The 24,223-nt window shown below is 39.8% G+C and overlaps 1 protein-coding gene across 3 annotated transcripts in view; it reads left to right on the top strand.

The window, feature by feature from the left end:
• The window catches only part of TANGO6 (transport and golgi organization 6 homolog), a 190,026-nt gene that overhangs the window by 33,702 nt on the left and 132,101 nt on the right, over positions 1 to 24,223 (top strand). For all 3 annotated transcript variants that reach the window (XM_007090410.3, XM_042969157.1, XM_042969156.1), the window contains exons 7-10: positions 2,802 to 2,884; positions 18,937 to 19,049; positions 20,485 to 20,661; positions 23,947 to 24,079. In XM_007090410.3, the coding sequence (XP_007090472.2) occupies positions 2,802 to 2,884; positions 18,937 to 19,049; positions 20,485 to 20,661; positions 23,947 to 24,079 (506 nt within the window). The remainder of the gene's footprint in view (positions 1 to 2,801; positions 2,885 to 18,936; positions 19,050 to 20,484; positions 20,662 to 23,946; positions 24,080 to 24,223) is intronic.

A 24,223-nucleotide genomic window follows, 5' to 3' on the forward strand; every position in this document is an offset into this window, starting at 1 on the left:
TATATAGGTGTCCATGGATCGGCCTGAACTAAACATGGTATTTGAGTAAATAGTTTAAATTTCTTTACATATTTGATAGAAACCTAGTCTAGATCCAGTATATGCTTCAAAAAATCGCTCAAGGGGTGCCTCAGTCAGTTGAGTGTCCAACCCTTGATTTCGGCTCAGGTCATGATCCCAGGGTTGTGGGATTGAGTCCTGCCTTGCGCTCTGCACTAAGTGCGGGGCCTGCTTGGGATTCTCTCTCTGTCTCCCTTTGTCCCTCTCCCCCACTTGCGTGCTCTCTCTCTAATTTCATGTATTAAGAGTATACCTCATTACTAATCTATTCTCTTGTCTAATACCTAATCTATGAATTAGGTATTGTAGTCTGAGGCAGTGGTCCTCATAGTGTGGCCCCAGGACAAGCAACATCAGCATCACCTGGTAATTTATTGGAAATGCAACTTCTTGGGCTCTCCTCAGACCTACTGAATCAGAAATGCTGGTGTGGGTCCCACCAATCTGTGTTTTAACAGGCCCTTCTGGGTAATTCAGGTGTGTGTTCAAGTTTGAACACTGGTCTAAGAGCACTGTTCTTAGGGTAACTAGATCCATTCCATTTGTGGATCAATTATTATTGTCCTGGACATTGTTCATTCCTATTGGACATCTATTTGCCAGACATTTCTTCATATGTTAGGTTATATTCGTAACACCAGCTACATGTTTTGCATTGACAGTGTCCGGATAACAAAAAGGGTGTATGATAGTCTGACTGGTTTTATATAGACAGCCCCATCATTGCCACTGGGGGAAAAAAAAACCCTAAAATACAGGCTTTCTTATTTTGTTTTTCATATTGTATCACATTTTTAAGACTATGTGACAATTATGATAAATTACCATATTTTATCAATTCTAAGGTGCACATGTTTTTAACATAAAAAAGCTTTAATTTTGGGGGGTCTTCTGGCTGGCTCAGTCAGTAGAGCATCCAACTCTTGATCCCAGGGCTGTGAGTTCAAGCCCCACATTGGGCATGGAGCCTACTTAAAAAACAAACAAAAAAAACCCCAAAACAAAAAACGTGAATTTTGGAAATATTTTTCACATTTTAATAATTCTGGTGTCGAGATGTATCTCACAATTATTGTTGGCCAATCATGGCATTATCTGTGCCTGCAAATGAGCATTAAAACTCATAGAATGGATGTCAGTGACTTAGGAAAAAACTGTGAAGACAACAGTAGAGTGGTGACCTTTTTTTTTTTTTTTTAAGAAAATGTTTGTATTTATTTTTGAGAGAGAGAGAGAGACAGAACATGAGCGGGGGAGAGGCAGAGAGAGAAGGAGACACAGAATCTGAAGTTGTCAGCACACAGCCTGATGTGAGGCTTGAACCCATGAACCATGAGATCATGACCTGAGCCGAAGTCAGACACCTAACTGACTGAGCCACCCAGGTTCCCCTAGAGTGGTGAACTTTTAAGAAATTTCACATCAGGGACACTTGGGTGGCTCAGTTGGTTAAGCGTCCAACTCTTGGTTTCAGCTCAGATCATGATCTCACGGTTGGTGAGTTCAAGCCCCCACACTGGGATCCGTGCTGTCAGCACAGAACCTGCTTAGGATTCTCTCTTTCTCCCCTCTCTCTGCCCCTCCCCAACTCATTCTTTCAAAAATAAATACAGTTTTTAAAAAAAAAAGAGGGGCGCCTGGGTGGCTCAGTCGGTTAAGCGTCCGACTTCGGCTCAGGTCATGATCTCGCGGTCCGTGAGTTCGAGCCCCGCGTCGGGCTCTGTCTGTGCTGACAGCCCAGAGCCTGGAGCCTGTTTCAGATTCTGTGTCTCCCTCTCTCTCTGACCCTCCCCCGTTCATGCTCTGTCTCTCTCTGTCTCAAAAATAAATAAACATTAAAAAAAAAATTAAAAAAGAAATTTCACATCACCTACATTCTTGGTGGCACAGAGTTCAGTATATTATGGCAATATGTGGATATCAGTAATGGTGTCGAAATGTTTCAGAAGAGTTGGACTTTTTAAATGTGAAGTGTTCAGAATTTCTTATTCTGTTTATCCCAATTTTATAGCTTATATAAGGAATGATATTTAATAAAATTGTATGTCTAAATAAATCTAAAAGAGCTCTCAATACTTTTTTTATTAAGTTTTTAAATCTTAATTCCATATAGCTAACATGCAGTATTGTATTAGTTTTGGGTGTACAAGTACTGATTGAACAAGTCTATACATTATTCAGTGCTGATCACGATAAGTGTACTGTTTAATCACCATCACCTATTTCACACATTCCCCACTGACCTCCCCTCTTTTAATCCTTTTTATAAAATCTATTTTAAAACTTTTTTTTAACATTTTATTTTTGAGTAACCTGTACACACAACACAGGGCTTGCCAAACTCACAACCCAAAGATCAAGAGTCCTATGCTCCACCAACTGAGCTAGCCAGGCACCCTGTTTTCATCTCCACGTAACCATTGACTGTCATTTTCATTTAATTTGATCCCTAATTTTTCATTCATTAAATTTACAAGTAAAATTTCAAGTCATAATGTTTCATAAGTTATTGGCTTTCTTCTTTCTTGTGATATATAAAATAACAACGAATGTTTATAATCATTGGCATCATAGATTTCATGAAATACTGTGTTTGGTGTTGTATTGTACATTGGTAATCATGTTGAATCTCTAATTGTAGGTGTTACTTACAGCACTATCTAGCAACACTTTCTTCCTTAAGTCCTGAGCTCTATTCAATGAGGCACTGAATATGGGTAATTTTGTTTTTTGTTCTCTAGAGATTCCAGAGAGTGACATGGCTCCAGGTACCATTTTGGTAACAGAAGAGGAACTTAATAGATGTATTGAGGATGTATTTAAGGTTGGTAATTTGAGTCACTAATGTTTCTAGATAACATTTACACATAGTCTTTTAAAATAGTTTTGCCTTTCTGGGGTGCCTGGGTGTCTCCGTTGGTTAAGCCTCCAACTTCGGCCCAGGTCATGATCTGGCAGTTTGTGGGTTTGAGCCCCGCGTCAGGCTCTGTGCTGACAGCTCAGATCCTGGAGCCTGCTTCAGATTCTGTGTCTCCCTCTCTCCCTACCCCTCCACTGCTCACACTCTGTCTCTCTGTGTCTCTCAAAAATAATAAATAAACATTAAAAAAATGTTAATTCCAAACTATCATGATTTTTTCACTTTGAAAACTGGAAAATATAAGCTGTTAGTAAAAAAGCTGATACGTTTTGAAACTGTCAATTTCATCATTTACTCTGAATGTTAAACAGTTTAGATTCTCTAACTGGCACATACCACTGATGAAAGCATGTCTTTTGAAGAAATTGACAGTGGCATTTGCAGTGCTATAGGCTTCCAAAAGTGTATGAGAATATTGAGTCTACTTTATATCTTTCTAAAGTAGTCACCGTCATATACAAGTAAGTCTGAATAAGTGAATCTTGCAAATGACTACCTAAATATATTACTGAAAGTGAAAAAAAAATGTATGTTCTCTATGATTACAGTCTTATAAATATATATGAAACATATATTTTTAGACAAAAAATGAAATCCATTGCGTTAGGGCCAGATGGAGCTGGGATAAATATTCTTTAAGGTTTATTTCAATAAATTTATAATAGTATTTTACTATGAAAAATATCCACGCTAGTAAATAGCTTTCAAAATTATTTGCCATGTAAAAAGGTCCAGCTGCTTTGGAAAATAATTTGGCAGTTCCTCAAAACATTAAACATGGAATTACTATTTGACACAGTAATTCCATTCTTAGGTATATACCTAAGAGAAATGAGAACATGTTCAGACAAAAATCTGTGCACAAATGTTCATCACGGCATTATTCATAATAGCCCACACGTGGAAGTCACCCAAATGTTTATCAACTGATAAATAGATACACAAATGTGATATATGCATATAATGGAATATTTTTTAGCCATAAAAATGAATGAAGTATGGACACATTTAACGCAAACACAACGCAAACATTTAAAAGTAACAAATTTTAAACTTTAATAGAAACCAGAAAAAAAAGACCACACGTTGTATGATTCCATTTATGTAGAATATTAAGACTGGGCAAGTTCATAGAGACAGAAAGTAGATTAGCGGTTGCTAGGGGCTGGAGCTGGGGAGTTAGGAGTGTCTGCTAATGGGTATGGGATTTCTCTGTGAGGTAAGGAAAATGTTTTGGAATTAGACAGTGGTGATAGTTATACAGTCTTGTGAATATACTAAAAGCCACTTGTACATTTTAAGAGTGAATTTTTTTTAATGTTTATTTATTTTTGAGAGAGAGACAGAGTATGAGCAGGGGAGGGGCAGAGAGAGAGGGAGACACAGAGGTTCTAAGCTCTGAGCTGTGAGCACAGAGCCTGATGTGGGGCTTGAACTCACGAACCATGAGATCATGACCTGAGCTGAAGTTGGATGCTTAACCGACTGAGCCACCCAGACACCCCTTAAGAATGAATTTTATGGCATGTAAATTACTTATCAATAATTTTAAAAATTATACTCCACATTTCTCATTTCTTTTCTATGGCAATAAGTTAAGCATTTTAGAGAAAGTGTTTAGTTTTTTATGAAATAATTCAAACAGATAAAAAATGCAGAGTAAAACACTCATGTACCCACCACTCAGCTTAAGAAATTAAACATTACCAGTTCAGTTGAAATCTTCTATCTACCTATCCCTGGTCACATTGCCATGGCTTCCCATCTAAAGGTACATTGTGGTTTTAGTTAACAGTTAGTTCTCTTATTACTAGTGAGTTGAACATCTTTTTGTGTTCTAGGTTTATTCATATTTTTTCTTCTGTAAATTGCCTATTCACGTTTTGTCCGTTTTAAAAATTGCCTCTTCAAAATTTTTTTCGAATAAATCTTTTTTTTTAAGTTTATTTATTTTGAGAGAGACAGAGGCAGCATGAGTCAGAGAGAGGCAGAGAGAGAGGGAGAGAGAATTACAAGTTAGCTCCACACTGCCAGCGCAGAGCCCCACTCAGGGCTCAAACCACAAATCCACGAGATCATGATCTGAGCCGAAACCAAGAGTTGGATGCTTAACTGACTGAGCCACCAGGGCGCCTCTAGAATAAATCTTTTTTTATAAGACAACTTTATTGAGATATACTTTACAGACCATAAAATAATGTTTTAAGTATGCAAGTCAATGATTTTTAGTAAGTTTACAGAGTTGTGAAACTAATACATTACAATTTTAGAACATCTCCATTACCCTAAAAAGGTCCCTGTGCCTATTTATAGTCACTCCTTGTTCCCACCCTTAGCCCCAGGCAACCACTAATCTGTCTACCTCTGTGGATTTGCCTTTATGGCTGTTTCATGGGAAGGAACCATGTAACATGTGATCTTCTGTGGTGGACTTCTCTCTCTTAGTTTGTTTTGTGTGTGTGTGTGGGGAGGTGTTTCCATGTTTTGTTTTTTTTCGAAGTAATCACTTTGCCCAACATGGGGCTCGAACTCATGACCCTGAGATCAAGAGTCACGGACTGTTGATCAAGTGTACTGACTGGGCCAGCCAGGCACCCTCTCTTAGCATAATGTTTCGGAGGTTTATCCAGGTTGTTGCATATATCAATATTTTGTCCCTTTTAATTGTTAAGTAATATTCCATGGTATGAATATACCACATTTGGTTTATTTGTTCATCAGTTGATGGACATTTGGATGTAAAGTAGATCTTTCTTCAAACAGCTTTGTGAGTTGTAATTCACATACTATACAGTTTACCCATTTAAAGTGTGCAAATCAGGGCACCTGTCTGGCGCAGTCAGTAGAGCATGCACCTCTTGATCTTGGGAGTTCAAGTTCAAGTGCCACACTGATTGTGGAGCTTACCTTAAAAAAAAAAAAAAAGCATGCATATCAATGGCTTTTTAGCATAATCTAAGGCTTGCATATTAGAAGTATATTCTAATACTTCATTACCCAAAAAGAAATCCCACACTATACCCAAAACCCTTTACCACTCTTTTTTCCATTCTCCCTACTCCTAACCCCTCCAACCTCCAACCCGAGTCAACCACTAATCTACTTTCTCTTTCTATAGATTTGCCTATTCTGGACATAGCATATAAATGGAATTATACACTATATGGTCTTTTGTGATTGGCTTCTTTTACTTAGCATGATGTTTTTAAGGTTTATATTAAGCACAAAGCAGGACCTAATTTTTTTTTTTAAGATTTCTTATATTTTTTAGTAATCTCTATACCCAACATGGGGCTCAAACTCACAACCCCAAGATCAAAAGTTGCATGGTCTACTGACTGAGCCAATCAGATGCCCCAAGACTTGATTTATTTTTATTGCCGAATAATATCCTATTGTAGATATAGACTCTATTTTGTAATCCATTCATCCTTCGATATATATTTGGGTTGTTTTTACATTTTAGCTATTATGATTAATGCTGCTATGGACATTTGTGTACAAGTCTTTGTGCATACATATGTTTTCATTTTCCTGGGTATATACCTAAGAGTAGAATTGCTAGAGGGGCGCCTGGGTGGTTCAGTCGGTTAAGCGGCCGACTTCGGCTCAGGTCATGATCTCGCGGTCTGTGAGTTTGAGCCCCGCGTCAGCCTCTGTGCTGACAGCTCGGAGCCTGGAGCCTGCTTCGGATTCTGTGTCTCCCTCTCTCTCTGCCCCTAACCCACTCGCATTCTGTGTCTGTCTCTCTCAAAAATAAATAAACATTAAAAAAAAAAAAAAAAAGAGTAGAATTGCTAGATCTTATGGTAACCCTGTGTTTAACCATTTGAAGAACTGCCAAAGTGGCTGCACCAGTTTACATTCCTACTAGCAGTATGTGACGGTGTAGAGTAAACCTTAAGTCGTATTCTTTCAGATAAGAAGGCAGATGATTGGGGAGGGGGGGGTGTGGTTGTTCTTGTTTTGTTTTTGCCTCAGCAAAGTGTTATTGATTTAAGTAATCTCTACACCCAACATGAGGCTCAAACTCAAGACCCCAAGAATGAGAGTCACACAGTCTTCCAACTGAGCCAGCCAGGTGTCCCTGTTTTCTTTTGTTTTAAACTTAATGTATGATATTCATGATTTGTAGGTATAAAATTCACGCTTAAAAATTCAAAACTCGTTCTGTTCAACACTCAACTTTTTACTAAAGTAAGCTGTTTCATTTAATTTCACTATTAAAAAAAGGGACCTGGCATACAAATATAGCATCAGATTGTTTATAGATAAAACCTAACTTAGTGACTATAATGCTGTTTTTTTTTTTAATGCCTCATTTAGAGACTTATGAAAAGAAAGTTTTTATATCCTGTTCTACATATTCATAGGTAAGGACATTTTTGATTGTAGAAAAATAAGAAATTATATAGAGCAGTGTAGAAAGCAAATGTTCTGAATTAGAGAACAAAGCCCAGCTAACTCTCAGAAAGGTTGTCTTCAGTCACACACCATCTGAGGAATATCATGATGAAAACTGTTAAATGGTGGGTGTGGAATGTCAGAAAGACTTGAAAGTGGTGTCAGGGGTAGAACTTAATTGTGACTACACTCTGGTACAAACCCCTCATAGTATTTCTGGGAAGTAAAAAAAAAAATTGCTTTTAGAGGAAAAAGAAAGCAAATCAGCTTCTTTCTGGCGAGTGAATTAGCGTCTAAAAAATGGAGAGATCCAGAAACAGTGAATCCTGCCATTGTTCCTATTCTTGCTCCCCAAAAAAGGGGGAGGGAAAAAAACCCTCCTAATTTGGTGAACAGTTTGGTGAATTTAAAACCTCCTGGAGAGGCAAGCAAAACATTAGTTGGCTGTAAACACTTGATTATGCACAAAAGATTGGGGCGGTTATGAAAGCAGGAAGGGGTGCGGAAGGGTAATTATTCTCCCTACAAGGTTTTGGCAGCTCAGCTGCACTGGGAAAACAGAGGAAATGTGTATGTTGGGGGGAAATGGTAAACACTGTGTAAAGTTTAGCAACAAAGGCTGTGTTGTCTTTATTAACTTTCTGCTAATACTAAATTACAGAGCACAGCTCAAAGGCAGGAAACAAGGAAAACATCTGGGATAGTTGAATGATCCAGCAGCTCACTGGGTAGCAAGAGGGTACAAGAGGGTGTTTAATTTTAGAGAGGCATTTGGGAACATGTCCAGCTCTGGTTTTCTCTCTCTTTTTCTTTTCTTTTTAACAGATTTACTGGGATATAATTCACATACGCCACAATTCACACATTTAAAGTGTTCAACTCAGTGCTTTTAGTGTAGTCACAGGGTTGTGCAACCATCACCACAAATCTGACTTTAGAAAATTATTGTCCCCCTAAAAGGACCCCATACCCATTACCCATCCCCATCCCCATTCACTCTCCCTTTTCCCAATTTTATTTTATTTATTTATTTAAAAAAATTTTTAATGTTTCTTTATTTTTGAGAGACAGAGACAGAGACAGAGCGTGAGTGGAGGAGGGGCAGAGAGAGAGGGAGACAGAATCTGAGGTAGGCTCCAGGCTCCAAGCTGTCAGCGCAGAGTCTGACTCAGGGCTTGAACCCACAAACCACGAGATCATGACCTGAGCCAAAGTTGGATGCTTTACTGACTGAGCCACGCAGGTGCCCCTCCCTTCTCCCAATTAAAAAAAAAAAAAAAAGTTTATTTATTTATTTTGAGAGAGAGCACGTGTGAGTGGGGGACAGGCAGAGAATGAGGGAGAGAGAGAGAATCCCAAGCTGATGGCGCAGAGCCTGATGTGGGGCTTGAACCCATGAACTGTGAGATCACAACCTGAGCCCAAGTCAAGAGTGAGACATTTAGCTGATTGAGCCACCCAGGCACCCTCCCTTCTTCTAATTTTGTCCCCAAACCTTAGGCAACCACTAAAATGGACTTGCTGTCTCTGTAGACTTGCCTATTATGGATATTTCATATAAATGGACTTATGTAATATGTGGTCTTTTGTAGCTGACTTTTCACCAGGAGGATGTTTTTAGGATTCATCCATGTTGCATAGAGCAGTATTTCATTCTGCCTAACGGTGTTCTATTCTAGGGATATATTGCATTTTGTCAGTTGATGGGAATTTTTGTTGTTTCCACATTTTGGCTGTTGTGAACAATGCTGCTACAGACATTCATGTACAAGTTTTTGTGTGGACATGTGTTTTCATTTCTCTTGGTTATATAGCTAGGAGTGAAATCGCTGGACTTTATGATGACATTGTGTTCAACTTTTAGGGGTACTGTCAGACTATTTTCCAAAGTGGCAGCACCATTTACATTCCCATCAGCAGAGTGTGAGAATTCCAGTTTATCCTCTCTGGCCAACACTACCACTACCATTTCTCTTTCTCCTCCTCCTCCTCCTCCTCCTCCTCCTCCTCCTCCTCTCCCTGCCCTCCCCTTTTCCTCCATTATTATAGCCTTGCTGGTGGGAGTATCTTATTATGGGTTTGCTCTTCGCCCATTTTTATTTTTATTTATTTTTTTTAAAGATTTTATTTTTAAGTAATCTCTATACCCAACATGGTGCTGAAACTCACCCTGAGATCAAGGGTCACATGCTCTGCCTACCAATGGCTCTCCCCAAAGAAATCTTCCTCAGCAGTCTCCTCTTGGTCTCCGCACATTTGTTCCTTCTCTACTCTCTTTCTGAATGGAAAGTTTTTATAGTCCTGCTCTCGTTTTAGTCTGGTATCTTCTGTTGGAGTTTTAAGTCTATTTTATCTTAGTGTTTCAGTTGATATTTCCAACTGAATGTCCTGTGTCACCTGTATCATAATAGGTGCCCATCTGGCTGCCATCTTGATACCTAGCTGCAGAGCCCCTTAGTTCCTCAGAGCCAATTTCCTCTTTACTTTATACACAATCCAGATCAGATTGGTTTTCTGATTAGGACCATAGTGGAATTAGAAGTAAAAAATTAGAAGTTAGTTAGACTAAGGCATGCTGACAAGAGAGTGCCAGCGGAGAGGATCAAGAAAGGAGACAGAAAAAGTACTCCAAAAGGGCATAATAGTTTGGGGCGCCTGGGTGGCTCAGTCGGTTAAGCGTCCGACTTCGGCTCAGGTCACGATCTCACGGTCCGTAGGTTCGAGCCCCGCATCGGGCTCTGTGCTGACAGCTCAGAGCCTGGAGCCTGTTTCAGATTCTGTGTCTCCTTCTCTCTGTGACCCTCCCCCGTTCATGCTCTGTCTCTCTCTGTCTCAAAAATAAATAAACGTTAAAAAAAAAAATTCAAAAGGGCATAATAGTTTGAAAAACAAAGTATGTTGGGAGTGCTATGTTTAGTATACTTCATTTAAGGAGGCAAGGATTGCATCTCCTCCATTTAAAAAATACTTTCTTCTGAAAGAGGTAAAATATAAATACATTTTGGTATTTAAAGAAATAAGCCCTCAGCTTGCTGAATGAAAATGTGGCAGGGGCAATTATAAGAGAAGGCCTTTCTTTGCTTGCATCCTTTTTTTTTTTTTTCCAACGTTTTATTTATTTATTTATTTATTTATTTATTTATTTATTTATTTTTATTTTTGGGACAGAGAGAGACAGAGCATGAACAGGGGAGGGGCAGAGAGAGAGGGAGACACAGAATCGGAAACAGGCTCCAGGCTCCGAGCCATCAGCCCAGAGCCTGACGCAGGGCTCGAACTCACAGACCGCGAGATCGTGACCTGGCTGAAGTCAGACGCTTAACCGACTGCGCCACCCAGGCGCCCCTGCTTGCATCCTTTACATACAGCATGGAGTGGAGCAGTGTGGCCCTGGTGGGCCAGGTGGAAAGGTCTCAACAAAACAGGTGTACATAGAGATGCTCACTGAACTGAAAATTTGGCATAGCCACTTGTACTTCTGCGTAAATAATTCTCATCGTTTCTATGTGTGTACCTTACATCTGGTAAAATGATTTAAGCCAAAAAAGAGATTTGCAGCTCAAATAACTTTTTTTATAGTTTACTTTTTTAATGTTTATTTATTTTTGAGAGACAGAGAGAGAACGCAAGCAGGGGAGGGGCAGAGAGAGAGGCACACACAGAATCCAAAGCAGGCTCCCAGCCCTGAGCTGCCAGCACAGAGCCCGATGCGGGGCTTGAACCCAGAAACCGTGAGATCATGACCTGAGCTGAAGTCAGATGCTTAACCAGCTGAGCCACCCAGGCACCCTGCAGCTCAAATAACTTTTAGTCCAATGGCTTCCTATTCTGTCTCCATATTTTTTTTAATGTTTATTTATTTGTTTTGAGAGGCGTGTAGGGGCAGAGAGAGAAGGAGAGAGAGGATCCCAAGCAGGCTCTGCACTGTCAATGTGGAGCCTGACATGGGGCTCGATCCCAGAAACCATGAGATCATGACCTGAGCCAAAATTAAGAGTCAGATGCTTAACCGACTGAGCCACCCGGGCAACCCCTATTCTGTTTTCTTCTGACTCTGAATGTCGGGGGTCCTAACCCTAGAATACTTAATTTTTTTGTCCTCCCTAGTATGAGAGGGATAAATGTTTTTCTTTAGCCTAGAAAGGTAAAGAGAGGCCTGGGCTGCATAGAGATTGGTTCTGGGTAGGGTAGGATGAGAGAATTATACTTCCTCACGATTTGGACATTTTCTTGCTCTTAAGAGAACCGGCCAGAATCTGATACTAGGTGGGGCCAGGGGTGGGAATGGGGAATGTTTCCTTTTAGTATTCCTCACCATACTTGCTGAGACTCCCTAAGGCAGAAGAAATTTTCGGGCAGGAAAGTCTAGAAGTACCTAATTAGTTTATATTCTTCATTCTCATTTCCATTTTATCTCTCTGTTTCCAGATTCAGGGAATCCCTGACTTTAATTATCCAAGTCTTTTTTCCCCATTTAATCTTAACAAATTTCTAATTAAAGTTACTCTCTCAGATTCGCCAATTGACTCCTCTTTCTGAATAGTTAATTGTTTTTGTAGAGTAAATTGTTATAACAGAATCTTAGAGCTGGAAGGAAATTTAGAAATATTTAATTTCTCTTTTTGTTTGTTTGTTTTTGAAAAGACTGTTTTTTAGAGCAGTTTTTCATTCACAGAAAAGTCAAGTAGAAAGTACAGAGTGTTCCCATATATCTCCTGCCCCCACATGTGCACAGCCTCTCCTACTGTTAACATTTTACATTAAGAGTGGGACATTTGTTACAGTTGATAAGCCGGCATTAGCACGACACTATCACCAAAGTCCATAGTTTACATTAGGGTTCACTGTTGGTGTGGTACAATCTTTGGGTTTGCCAAGTTAATCCCTTATTTTATAGTAAAGGAAACAAACCCCAAAAGATTGTGAAGTTGGGGTGCTTGGCTGGCTCAGTCGGTAGAGCATGCAACTCCTGGTCTCAGGGTTGTGAGTTCAAGCCCCATGTTGGGTGTCGACATTACTAAAAAAACCCAAAAAACACAAAAGATTGCGAAGTGACTTGTCCTGAATCATACTAGTGAGTGCCAGATCTGGTCCAGGAAGCAGTCCTTTCATTTCCTCTCTTTCTCTCACTCTGTGTTTAGAAAAGCTAATATTTGCACATGGTACACATTTAAAAAGTGCAAAAGGCTTTGCAGTAAAAAGTTAGTCTTCTCCCACCTATGGCTCTTCCTTAAAGGCAGTCGTTCTTTCGGATATTTCCAACTGTAATTGAACTATGACCTTGAATAACATGCAGAAGACCAAAGGAGGTATTCTTCAAAGCTGTGGGAAATGCAAGTGTTAGACAGTACATTCAGATTCTGTGGGACAGTGTGGTGAAAACCACCTGGCCTTTAGAGTCCAACAGACCTAGTCTGGCTCTAGAGTTGACTATTAGGTGACTTAATTTAACACTTGAGTTTCAGGGATAAAACCAGGTAACTTTTGGTAGGTTCATTGTATTCTTTAGCAAATGATTTGTGCTCGGAAAACTGTCAGTTCTCTTTTGGTTTAAGGAAACTCTTTTTAAAAAGATTATTTTATGCAGTACGCTCTGAAAGCATGCTTAGTGCAAAATCCTATATTAGGTAACTTGGCTTGTCCTTTGCTTCTCACAAGTCTTAATTAAACTCAGTAAGTGCATTAGGAGTTCTGGAACATTACTATCAAAAGGATCCCTGTGATATTTTAGAAGGCAGCATTTGACGAGTTTAATCTTTAACAGGGGTAAAATCAAGTCCCAGCCTGTACTGAATTTCAATGGTAGGATTCAGTCAGCTTGATTTATGTTTCTATTTCCACACGTATACATCCCTATAAAAGATAAGGCCGTAAATTAAGAAGACAGTTCCATTTACAGCAGCATCGGCAAGTATTTAGGAATAAACGTAACATTTGCACAGGGCTTTGTATTTTACAAAGTATTTTAAATGAATTATCTTAACTGGTACTTATGCCAAAAGCTTAACGCTTGCATTATAAATGAGGAAACTGAATCCTAGGGAGGTTTAAATGTCTTATCCGTGTTCACTCACTTAATATGTGATTTGGGGCAATCATATAGGTGTCAGGAACAATATTCATACCCATTTCTGACTCCTGACTACCTGGTGTTCTTTCAGCTCTACAGTGATCTCTAAGGGATATGCCTAACAATGTAATGGAAGTCTAGTAGATGAGAAACGGAGCATGTGAGGACCGCTTTCACTTTTGTTTTGCTTTGAATCAGAAACACATGTTTGCTCGTGACACTTTTGACCATTTTGACTCCTCTGGGTTTTTCTGTTCCTTTTTAATTTAAATTTCTAGTCAGTCCTTCCAGAGAAATTCAGTCCTTTAGATATTGAAGATAGGTACTGACTAAGCCCCAACAGTAACATCAAACCTCCTTTTGTTCAGTCTGCTCTCCCTTCCATGGCTGAAGTTCTAGGATTCTTCAGTTAATTAACATTGATTGATTAGCTTCTAGCTGCAGCTTAGACAACAAAAAAGAAAATACAGGGGGCATTGTAATTCCCCCACAAAAATAGAGCTTTTGAGAAAATAAAAAGCATTCAATGTGCTTTATTTATTCTTTCTTTGATTCAGTTAATCAGTCAGAAAAAACATTTTTTTACCAAGTACATACAGAATGCCAGCTACTCGGCTAGGTTTACAAATAACAGAAATGATTAAGAGCCAATTGCTGCCTTCAAGGAGCCCCCAGTCAGGCAAACAAAGAGTTACAAGTAGAATGTGATGGATTGTTAACAGTATCCAGAAACATGTCTTTGTTACTAGGTAAGAGTGATCTCTGAGCTTAGATGAAGGGTTGTAAGGCTTAACCACACCTCTTCTCATGGCTGGATCTGTGATAGAGAGCCAAGATGCATTCAGAAAGGAATGTGGAAATCCCTATAAAGGAATGAGGAAATCCCCAAGCTGCCAGTGGGTCATTGGTACCCGTTTCCTCCACTGATCTATTCTGAGCCATTATGATTTTCATAGATTCATACTGGTCTCTCATTTTGCCCCTCAGTCCTGTCCTACTGGAAGAGCCAAAGATAGACATGGAAGTTGAACTTTTCTTCGAAGCACCATTTCACTTACTCTCAGAGAGGCTTTTCACACCAGAGAATTGAAGATACCTTGAGAGTCTGTCTCTCCTTTCCCTGCTTCAGCTTTCCCACCTCTTGGTATTTTGTTTGGTGGTCTCTGGTCGTACAGACATCTCAAGTAACCAGAACATCTTTCACCTAATGAGGATTTCAGCTTTAAATTTCTAATTTCAGAACTTATAGAAGGGAAAGCATGTGGGGAGGATTAGAAATTTTTACATCTTGGTCAGTTTGAGTGTTGGAAAAATTTTCGGGTGGTGCAGGATTGTTTCATGTTTTCCAGCTAGTTGGTTTTCTTTTTAAACCTCTTAATGGCTAAAGTACCAGAAGGATACTGAAGGGAGTGAGCAAATTTGCAGTCAAGTCAGAGGGTGATAGATTTGCCAACCTCCTTATTCCCTAGGTAGGGAAACTGAGACTCAGATAAGTCAATTGATTTGTGATAAGTCTTGCAGCTGGTCAGTGGAAGTATTACAAACAACCCTATGTGAAATATACCCAGTAGGTATACTGCTGAGGAAAGGGAATTTCCACAGGTAGAAATAATACATGCAATGTGGGATTGTGTTTCAGAACTTGAACTCCCAAGAGTTCAAGAACCCCAGATAGCAGGAGACTACGTATGAGCACAGTCCAAGGAAATTCCACAACACCTGATGTTAGAGCAGAGATGCAGGGTAGTAGGGCCCTGTCCTCCGTGGGGCAGGAACAGCCTACTGTTGTGCCCTCACTGCTTCCTCAGTCCATACTGTCACCAGCCTAGTATGAAGGACACTGGAAGGAGCTCGCCCTAACAGTTGCTTCCATATATAGTATGACTTTGTTGGGAGGACTGTTGTTTTGTTTTTTTTTCCCTGGAGCAGTTGCTCATTGTCTGTGCTGTCAGCAAGACATCGCTGAATCGGTGCAGCCTCCTGTGTCCCTTTATGGGTCACTAAACTCAGATATAACTCAGTGACCTGGGGAGTCCACATGAAGTGGGAAATGACCAGATTCTACTTCGGGAGTATACTGAGAGGGTAAGGTTGGATGTGAGGTCCAGACCAACCCGTTAACCTGCATATGAGTTGAGTGCCAGGCAACAGACTGGAAGGAGGGCGCTGTCCTTGGAAAGGCCGTGCTGTGGCCCTGGAGCCCCCCTGGAAGACTTGGTAGAAGACGGCTGTATAATAGAGAAGAGTCTCAGCGGGAGGAAGGGGAGGCGGTGCAGGAGCTCCTGGTGCCACTCAGGAACTCTTCTCGCAGGACTGGAGTTATTAATAGCCTGGCAGGCTGGGGCCTACTGGTTCTGAGGGGAGATGGTTGGGATAAAGGTGGTGTGGGTTAGGGACTGAAGCAATGCAAACAGGCACAGGGGGAGGTGAGTTTGGGGAGGCCATGAGTACGTGTTTCGTTCTTTTAGAAAATAATATAACATTTACCATTTTAACCATCTTAAAGTATACGATTGGCTGGCATTAAGTGCATTCACAGCGTCACACAGTCATCATCGTTGTCTAGTTCCAGAACTTTTTCATCACCCCAAATGGAAACACCGTACCCATGAAGCAGTCAGTCCCCATTTTCCCCTACTCCCACCCCCTTACAACCTTTACTGCTCTCTGTCTCTGGATTGTGCATGGATTTTATGTCAGGCAGACCTTTGTTCACCTTGATTCTGCCATTTACTAACAGAATACCTTGGCTCCACTAACTTTGCTTCTCTGGGCCCTAGTTTTCCACATTTTTAGAATGGGAATAAAAATGCTTAACCTGCAGGACTCTGGTGAGGATTGATTGTATGTTAAATGTTTAGCTGAATAACCTGGTTTATTCTTGAGTAGACATTGCAGTAAATGGTAGTTATTGTTTGCTTCATAAGAACAGTAACAATGTGGTTCCTTTAAATTGTATACTTCTGTAACAACTGCTTATTCACCAGAAATTCAGGTAACACAACTTAATCATCTATTGTGATAGGTGCTGAAACAGAGAGCTTCACTTTTGCCTTCTAGGCTAGTTGAAAAGGTGAGAGAGAACTATACATTCTGTGTTACAAGCTCAAAGTGCTATTGGAATTTATAGGAGGAAAGTCATTAATGGTGGTTAGATGCTTACTAAATATTTGAATTAGTGAATGAATGGATGAATAGTTGAACAGTCAAATACATAGCAGGCCTGTGGAAAAGGTAGAATGTTTGAATGGCCCATCTAAAACTTTTCAAACAACAACAACGACAACAACAACAACAACAAAGTACTATCAAGGAAGTTAGAGGAAGGTAGCTTTGGGCTCAGTATAAGGAGAAGTTTCCTCTTAATACTGGAAGGGAGATGACAATCTATAAGTGGCAAAAAGAGGCCATTTGAGTTGTTTGAGATACCACAGAGAAAACTCTTTGATCGATTTTTTTCTAAATACAAAAGCAGTACTTGTTTCTTCAGAAAAGTATGACAAGAGAACTTAAAACTTGGAGGAATTTATCAATAACAACATATACCCCTGAGAAATGGGCTCGATTGAATTCATGTTAAAATTTTAGGTGCTTTGTCTCAGTCAAGCCAGTAAATAAAGGAGAGTTAACTCCATTTGGGTTTTGTTTTTTGTGTAAAAGATGCTGATAAGGAAGGATGGCTCCACAGGGATTACTTCTGGGAACACAGACCACAGAGCCAAACAATAGGCCCTTACGTGATCTGGGGAAATCTATCTCTCTCTCTCTCTCTCTCTCTCTCTCTCTCTCTCTCTCTCTCTCTCTCTCTCTCTTTTTTACCACTTGTAATTGATGATATCATAATTAGGCCTGCATATTACTGTGAACACTGCCATACCATGCACCCCACTGAGCTGGGTTTATGGAGATTAGATCATGCACAGGAAGCTGACTCCTTGGTTATCAAGCTCCACAGAGATGCTGGGAGGCTTAAGCAGTGTGAAAAATTAGGGTTGATTTAAAGGGACAGGATTCTCTGGAAAAGCACAGAGCGTCTTCCAGCTTGTGCCTCCATGACCTGTAGGATCCCACAAAACAACAATGATTCCTCCTTCACTTCAACACAACTTAATTAATAAATTAATTGGAACCTGATAGTGTGGACACAGATAATGATGATAAAAGGAGAAAGCTGAGGAACCGACACTCTTAATATGTGTTCCCGGAACTATGCCAGCATTTTTATCTTCCAGCTACTGTGTTAGATTCTTTAAACAGTTAGCTTATTAAAATTATAACAGTCTCCTATGGAAAAAAAATTATAACAGTCTCCCAAGGTCAGTCTTATTTTTAAGGATGAGGAAATGGAAGCTTACAGAGGCCCTGATTTACAGAAAGAATGTTGGAAAAAAATAGTGTTTTGCTCTTCTTAATTCTTTAACTTACCTGTTTTGAATTATTATTTTTGTAATTGGTCTCCTTGTTTTATTCTTCCCGTTAGATCACAAGCAATTGAGAGAGAACAACTCTTACTCATTTTTATATTCACTACAGTGCCTAAGACCATGCTTTGATTCCAGTGGGTGTTCAAATAAAGTTTGTTGAATGCATTTGTGCTATCCTTTTTGAAGTGACAACTAAAACGTGTGACACAATTACTGTTAACAAAAATCAGCATCCTCACACACACACTTAACCCTATAAAGTCAATGCAGAGCTAGGAGTACGTTGTAATTTCTTTTAACATTTATTGAACTGGAGAGAATAGGACATACCCATATGGCAGTTACATGTTAAGAATGACAGATCTTTTTTTTTTTTTTTCAATTTTGAGAGAGACAGAGAGAAAGAGAGTGGATGTGTGCATGAGTCGAGAGGGGAGGAGAGAGAGAGAGAGAGAGAGAGAAAGAGAAAATCTCAAGCAGACTCCACATTCATTAAGGAGCCTGACGTGGGGCTCAATCCCACAACCTTGAGATCATGACCTGAGCCACAGTCAAAAGTTGGATGCGCAACCGACTGAGCCACCCAGACACACATTAGAGTGACAACTCTAGAGCAGGCCGTGTTTTTGGTTTTGGTTTTGATTTTCAAATCTAGTTTTAAGTTTTTCTGTTTGGCATTGCTTGTTAGTTCCTAAGAGCAGGCCCTTTGGTAATTAGACGGTTATTGCATAGATGAGTAATAGGCAGACTAGCGGGAGACACAAAGGTAGTCAAAAGCAGGAAAGGAAGGGGTCAGAAAATGGGTTCATTTACCCATTTTGCCTGACAGTTCTTCAGGCCGCCCATGAAAGGGCACCGCTGCAGTTCAGGCTCCCTGTGCTTCAGCCTGTCTGCCAATCTCAGATGGTTTTCTTAGTCTTAGAGCTAAAATTATTCAGTTTAGGACAACAGCGTTGCTTAAGATAAGACTCTGAGCCCTGCTAGTAGGTGTGTAGTGTTTGATTCCTGTTCCTCTGGCCTTGTGCTCACCGTGCCTCTCGCCATTTTCTTTTCCCTAGGTGTACGTGGTCGGGAACGAACCTTTGACGGTTTTAGTGGACTCCCTGCTTCCAGTCTTGGGTGTGCTCTTTTCTCTATACTGTTTCACCAAGCAAAGCGTGTCTCATATAAGGTAAACAATCTAGAGAAACTTATTTGTTTATAAATAGTGAAATCTTTCTTGTATGTCATTCTTATTCTTATTTTGAATATAAAACTTAGTGCCACTTTGTAATTGTTTTTTTTGTTGTTTGTTTCAAAATCAGGAAAGCATTTGAGGATCCTCTTATTCTGCTCATCTAGGGAAAGAACACTTTTCAGATTGCTGGGGATTGGATGTAATTTTTAGAATGGCTCTCTTCAGCCTCCGTCCTAGACATCAGAGACGAAACCCCTGTTTACATGTGTAAACATGCCCGTGTTTGATCCATGAGAAATACTGGAATTACATGTCTAGGAAGGAGGAAGTAGAGAAGGGATCATAACTACCTTGTGGGGAATGAGAAATCAGGTTGGGGAAATCTGGATCTGAACATGGCACTCTGTAATTTAAACTTGGATTTAGTATGAGTGCTGCGCAGTGTTGTTTGGAATGAAGGGATTTCTTAATCACCCAGAAAATAATCTTTTGTATTGGAGTTTTAAGTAGGCTTCATTTTGTATCAGGTCTCTTTTTTCACAGATATTTATGTTGTTTTTTCCTCCTTTTAAGGGTTTATATCCTTTTCAAAGTCCTAGAGAATTCTGACTTTTAGTGTTTGGAAAACCCCTACAAATATTACCTTCTTCATAGGGTTATTTTATGAAGACTGTGCATGGAAGTGTCTAGCGCTGTCCCTGGAAAATAGCTGAGAGATGATTGTTGTCATCATCGTTGTTAAGTGGTGAAGGAAAGTACTCATTCTTACATATTTTTCAAAGTTCACATACTGCCTTAGACTCTAACTTTTGGTCAGCACATCACTGTAGTCCAACAGCTACAAGAGAAAACACAGTGGAGGATGGAGACTGTGAGTGTGTGCATTTGGCTTCAAATAACTGTCCATAAAATAACCTTTGTCTTAGTTTTGAAACCCAAATCCTCACAGCACTGTCATGTCCTCATCAGAGCCCGAGAAGGAATAAGTGAACGTTTATTCCCTCCTTATCCTAGCTGATTGGCACAGATGGAAGGGGCTGAGGCATCAGCAAGAGTTTGTTGGTCACCTGCTCTTGATCCACTCATAGACGGTTTTTGTCGGTGTAAACTTCTGTTCACAGGGCCTGACCCAAAGGCAATGGTACACTTGGATTTTTTTTTTTTTTAATTATGTGGAGCTCCTGTGTCTTACCAGTGTTGCTTCTGGGGCCCAGATTAGCCAGTCACTCGTTGAATTTCAGGATATTAGATATATTCCCAAATTCACGGGAAGCATAACTTTCCAGTCCTGCACTTCAGTAGCACTAGGTGGTTGTGCCAGCATTTAGAATGCAGTGGAACCTGACAGTCTTCCTTTCTTTTTTTATGTTATCTTGTTAGATGTGTAGAGTAAGATGACAAGCTCATTTATAACTGCTTTTTCTGCCAGGTCACTTTGCCAAGAGATCTTATTATGGATTCTGGGGAAGCTAGAGAGGAAGAAGGCAATTGCCAGCCTGAAAGGATTTGCAGGATTGGACAAATCTGTGTCCTCTCTTCCTTCTCTGTGTCAGTTTAGAGCGGCCACTCAAGGTGGCATCATGATTACCGTCAAAGAGACCGTTTGGTGAGTCCACCCATCCTTTTACCCTCTCTCTTCTGATGGAATTGCACCCAAAAGGCCCTTCCCTGACTTGTCCACTAAGGGGCGCTGGTAGAACGGGAACGAGGACTTGAGGCAGCTGAGGTGCTGCTATTTATAATCGCTAAGTGAAATGTGAGTGCCTTAAATAATCCTGCAGGTTTTTTTCCCCCGGATGCCAGCTAATAGTAGGTGCAATTTGCTGGAGCCTCACAGCTCTGCCTCATAAGCCCACTTACTTCACAAAGGCTTTGCCAGTGAATCAGAGTAAAGGGCAGACACACATTTACTCTCCGCGCCGTAACGATCCAGTTCTCTTTCTGACTCTCTAAATGGTATATGTATGTTCAGAGTCAGACTTGCTCTTAAAGGAAATTGTCTGATAACTATATTTTATGTTAATTATAGGATGGGGGTTTCTTTCTTCTAGAGATTGTTTAGAAAGTGCTTAATAAATGTTAGTGGAATGGCACACAAGTATATTTTAAATTATTTCCACTTTCTAGGTGATACGTGTAGGTATTATTACCTCTTAATATAAGTTCCTATTGACCAGAATCCATATAGTTCTTAACTGCTGGCAGCTACTCAGATTTTACATGCATTCAAAGTGTGGCTGTTTGTTATAGTGCAAATTTAATTTTTTATTCAGGGTTAACTTAGTGAAGTTATAAAATGCTCTTTCAGTATGATGGACTTGAGGAAAATGAAAAACATACATTGACTGCAAACAGAATCATCAGTACAAACACAAGCTACTTATTTCCCAAGAGCTGTTGAGCTCTAGTAGGTTTTAGAGTTGTAACTTTGCCCCTGAACTGAGTTTAAAATTTCTCAACATGTTTATTTTAAAAACACTTTGGAAGAGTTTAATCTGGGACCAATTTAGTGACTATGTAGAGAATTTTATAGTATTTGACTTATCAGTAGTTAAAGTTAATTGCTATCTTAACAAGTCTCTAGTGTATATCTTAGTGCACATATGTCAAAATTAACAGTTTTTCTTTTCATGGTAGGCAAAAGTTGAATAGGCAGTAGTGAATGAGTCTTTACTTCCAGAAGCAATGGATCCTTAACTTGGGGTTTCTCCATGGACTTGTAGTGGTCCATAGTCCCTCTGAAATTATACGCAAGAAATATTTTATGTGCGAACCTGAATTTTTTTCTGAAAATAGGGTCCATAGCTCTCATTTGATACTTAAAGACACTCCATATCTCCAAAAAGTTAGCATTCACTGTATCAGAGGTGTGTGTGTGTGTGTGTGTGTGTGTGTGATTTTATCTTTTGTTCTAAAGATCTTGCTTGTGGTGCTAGTCCCTTCAGGGCAGGTCAGTATCACCACTTACCTTTTCCCTATCATTCTGCTCAGAAGCCCCAGTTTAAAAGCTTTGTTTAAAGAAACACTAAAAGAGCAGCTTAGATTTCATGATCTTTTTTATTTTTATTTTTATTTTTCTGGAACTAAATATAGCTACAGTATTCAGAATGGACTGTTTACCATTGAAATTTTAAGAATAGAGCTTCTTAAGTTAATTGTTGTCATCTCTTTTTTAAAAAAGTATTTGAACATAGTACTTCATTTTGACAGGATGGTTCACAGAAGCTTAGAAGTGACACTTATCCATTTCAGCTTTTTTTTCTAACGTAAAATGTGGTGGAGATAACATGACTGATCTGAAGGATGCTGGAAGATTCTGGGATAATGTAGGAAGTAATCTTAAGCTTAGTTTATAGGTTATTCTACTAGAGGAATATATAGGCCATGTTATTAGTGAACTGCCAAATTGGGACTTACTGCCCAATGGGATGGGGCCAAATAAACTTTAATAATTGTAGTTTTCAATGAGAAGAAGCAACATCTATCATTCTTTTCTCAGTTTGGTCTGAAAAAAAATGTTATTCCTTCTTTAATCGTAAGAGTAACATACTTTCTTTGTGTAATACAAAAAAGCATAAAGAGGAAAACAAAGTAACCACTATCCTGTTCACTGTTCACATTTTTTTAGTGTTTTGTCTTCTAGTACATCTTGTGCCTCTTTGTTTGTTTCCATGATATAGTACGATAATATTGTATCTTGGCTTTTTCACTTACCATATGAATTAAAACTAAAAGCCTTAGTACCTCATGAGAAATTTCTTGACACTTTTTGCAGAAAGCGTAACACTGCTTTTAATAACTTAGCCATATTTTATTACTTGGAAATTTGGCCTACTCAGTTTTCCGAGCCTTTATGCCTGTTCATATTTCAACTCATTGGTTCTTATTAGTTGAGACTGACTGGATCTCCCTCTGTAAGGATAGTGTCTTTTCCTTACTGCCCATAAACCTTCAGTGGCTCATCAAAAAAATGTCTGAGTTTCTTTGAATGGCATCCAGGGCCCTCTGTGATCTGACCTTGCTTTGCAGACTTCTTTCTTTCTGTTCTTCCTCCAGAACCAGAATATCTGCATACAACCTATACTTTATTCCTTCTTGCTCTTTCAGTTTATTGAAATAATAGAATTCCTCAACATCCATCTTTTAAAAACATTTTTTTAATGTTTATTTTTGAGAGAGAAAGAGTGTGTGTGTGTGTGTGTGTGTGTGTGTGTGTGTGTGTGTGTGAGTGGGGGAGGGGCAGAGGGAGACACAGATTCTGAAGCAGGCTCTAGGCTCTGAGCTGTCAGCACAGAGTCTGATGTGGGGCTCGAACTCACAAACCACGAGATCATGACCTGAGCCTAAATTGGACGCTTAACTGACTTACCACCCAGGCGCCCCCTGAACATCTATCCTAAAAGCCACTTCCTTCATGAATCTTTTCCCCACTTAGCGTATGTTATGTAGGACACGGCATCCTCCCTTCTGAGAATAAATACCTTTTCAGCATGAGGAAAGAGGAAAATAATTTAACAAAGTTTTGATATCTTTCTAGTGATTTACCATACGAAGATAACATGTTACTTTAAATTAAAAAATTTTTTTTAATGTTTATTTATTTTTGAGAGAGAGACAGAAAGAGAGACAGAGCACTAGTGGGGGAGGAGCAGAGCGAGAGGAAGACACAGAATCCAAAGTGGGCTCGGGCCCTGAGCTGTCAGCACATAGCCCCACGTGGGACTCAAACCCATGAACCATGAGGTCATGACCTGAGCCAAAGCTGGAGGCTTAACTAAGTGAGCCACCCGGGCGCCCCGATACCATGTTACTTCAGAAGATTTTTGTTGAGTTTCCAAAAAAAAATATCTCTGGGTGACACTGCCAAGATCAATCTTTCCCCATGTTGCAGTGACGAAGATGAGGATGAAGCCTTGTACCAGAAGGTGTCGTCAGAGCAGTGCCGGGTTGAGCACCTTGGGGACTTGTTATCCCACTGCCAGGAGTGTGGTTTGGCAGGTGACTTCTTCATCTTCTGCTTGCAGGTAAGAACTACTCATGGTAAGGACATGGTCAGCTTGATTTCAGGGCAATACCAGGATCCCCTTCAGATTTTCAGGGTCATTGTAATTTTACCCCTTAAATTCAGGTCCTAATCTAACAGAAATAATAAGAGGATGTAAGAGCAG

This window comes from Panthera tigris, chromosome E2 (assembly GCF_018350195.1).
Source record: "Panthera tigris isolate Pti1 chromosome E2, P.tigris_Pti1_mat1.1, whole genome shotgun sequence".
Lineage (NCBI taxonomy): Eukaryota > Metazoa > Chordata > Mammalia > Carnivora > Felidae > Panthera > Panthera tigris.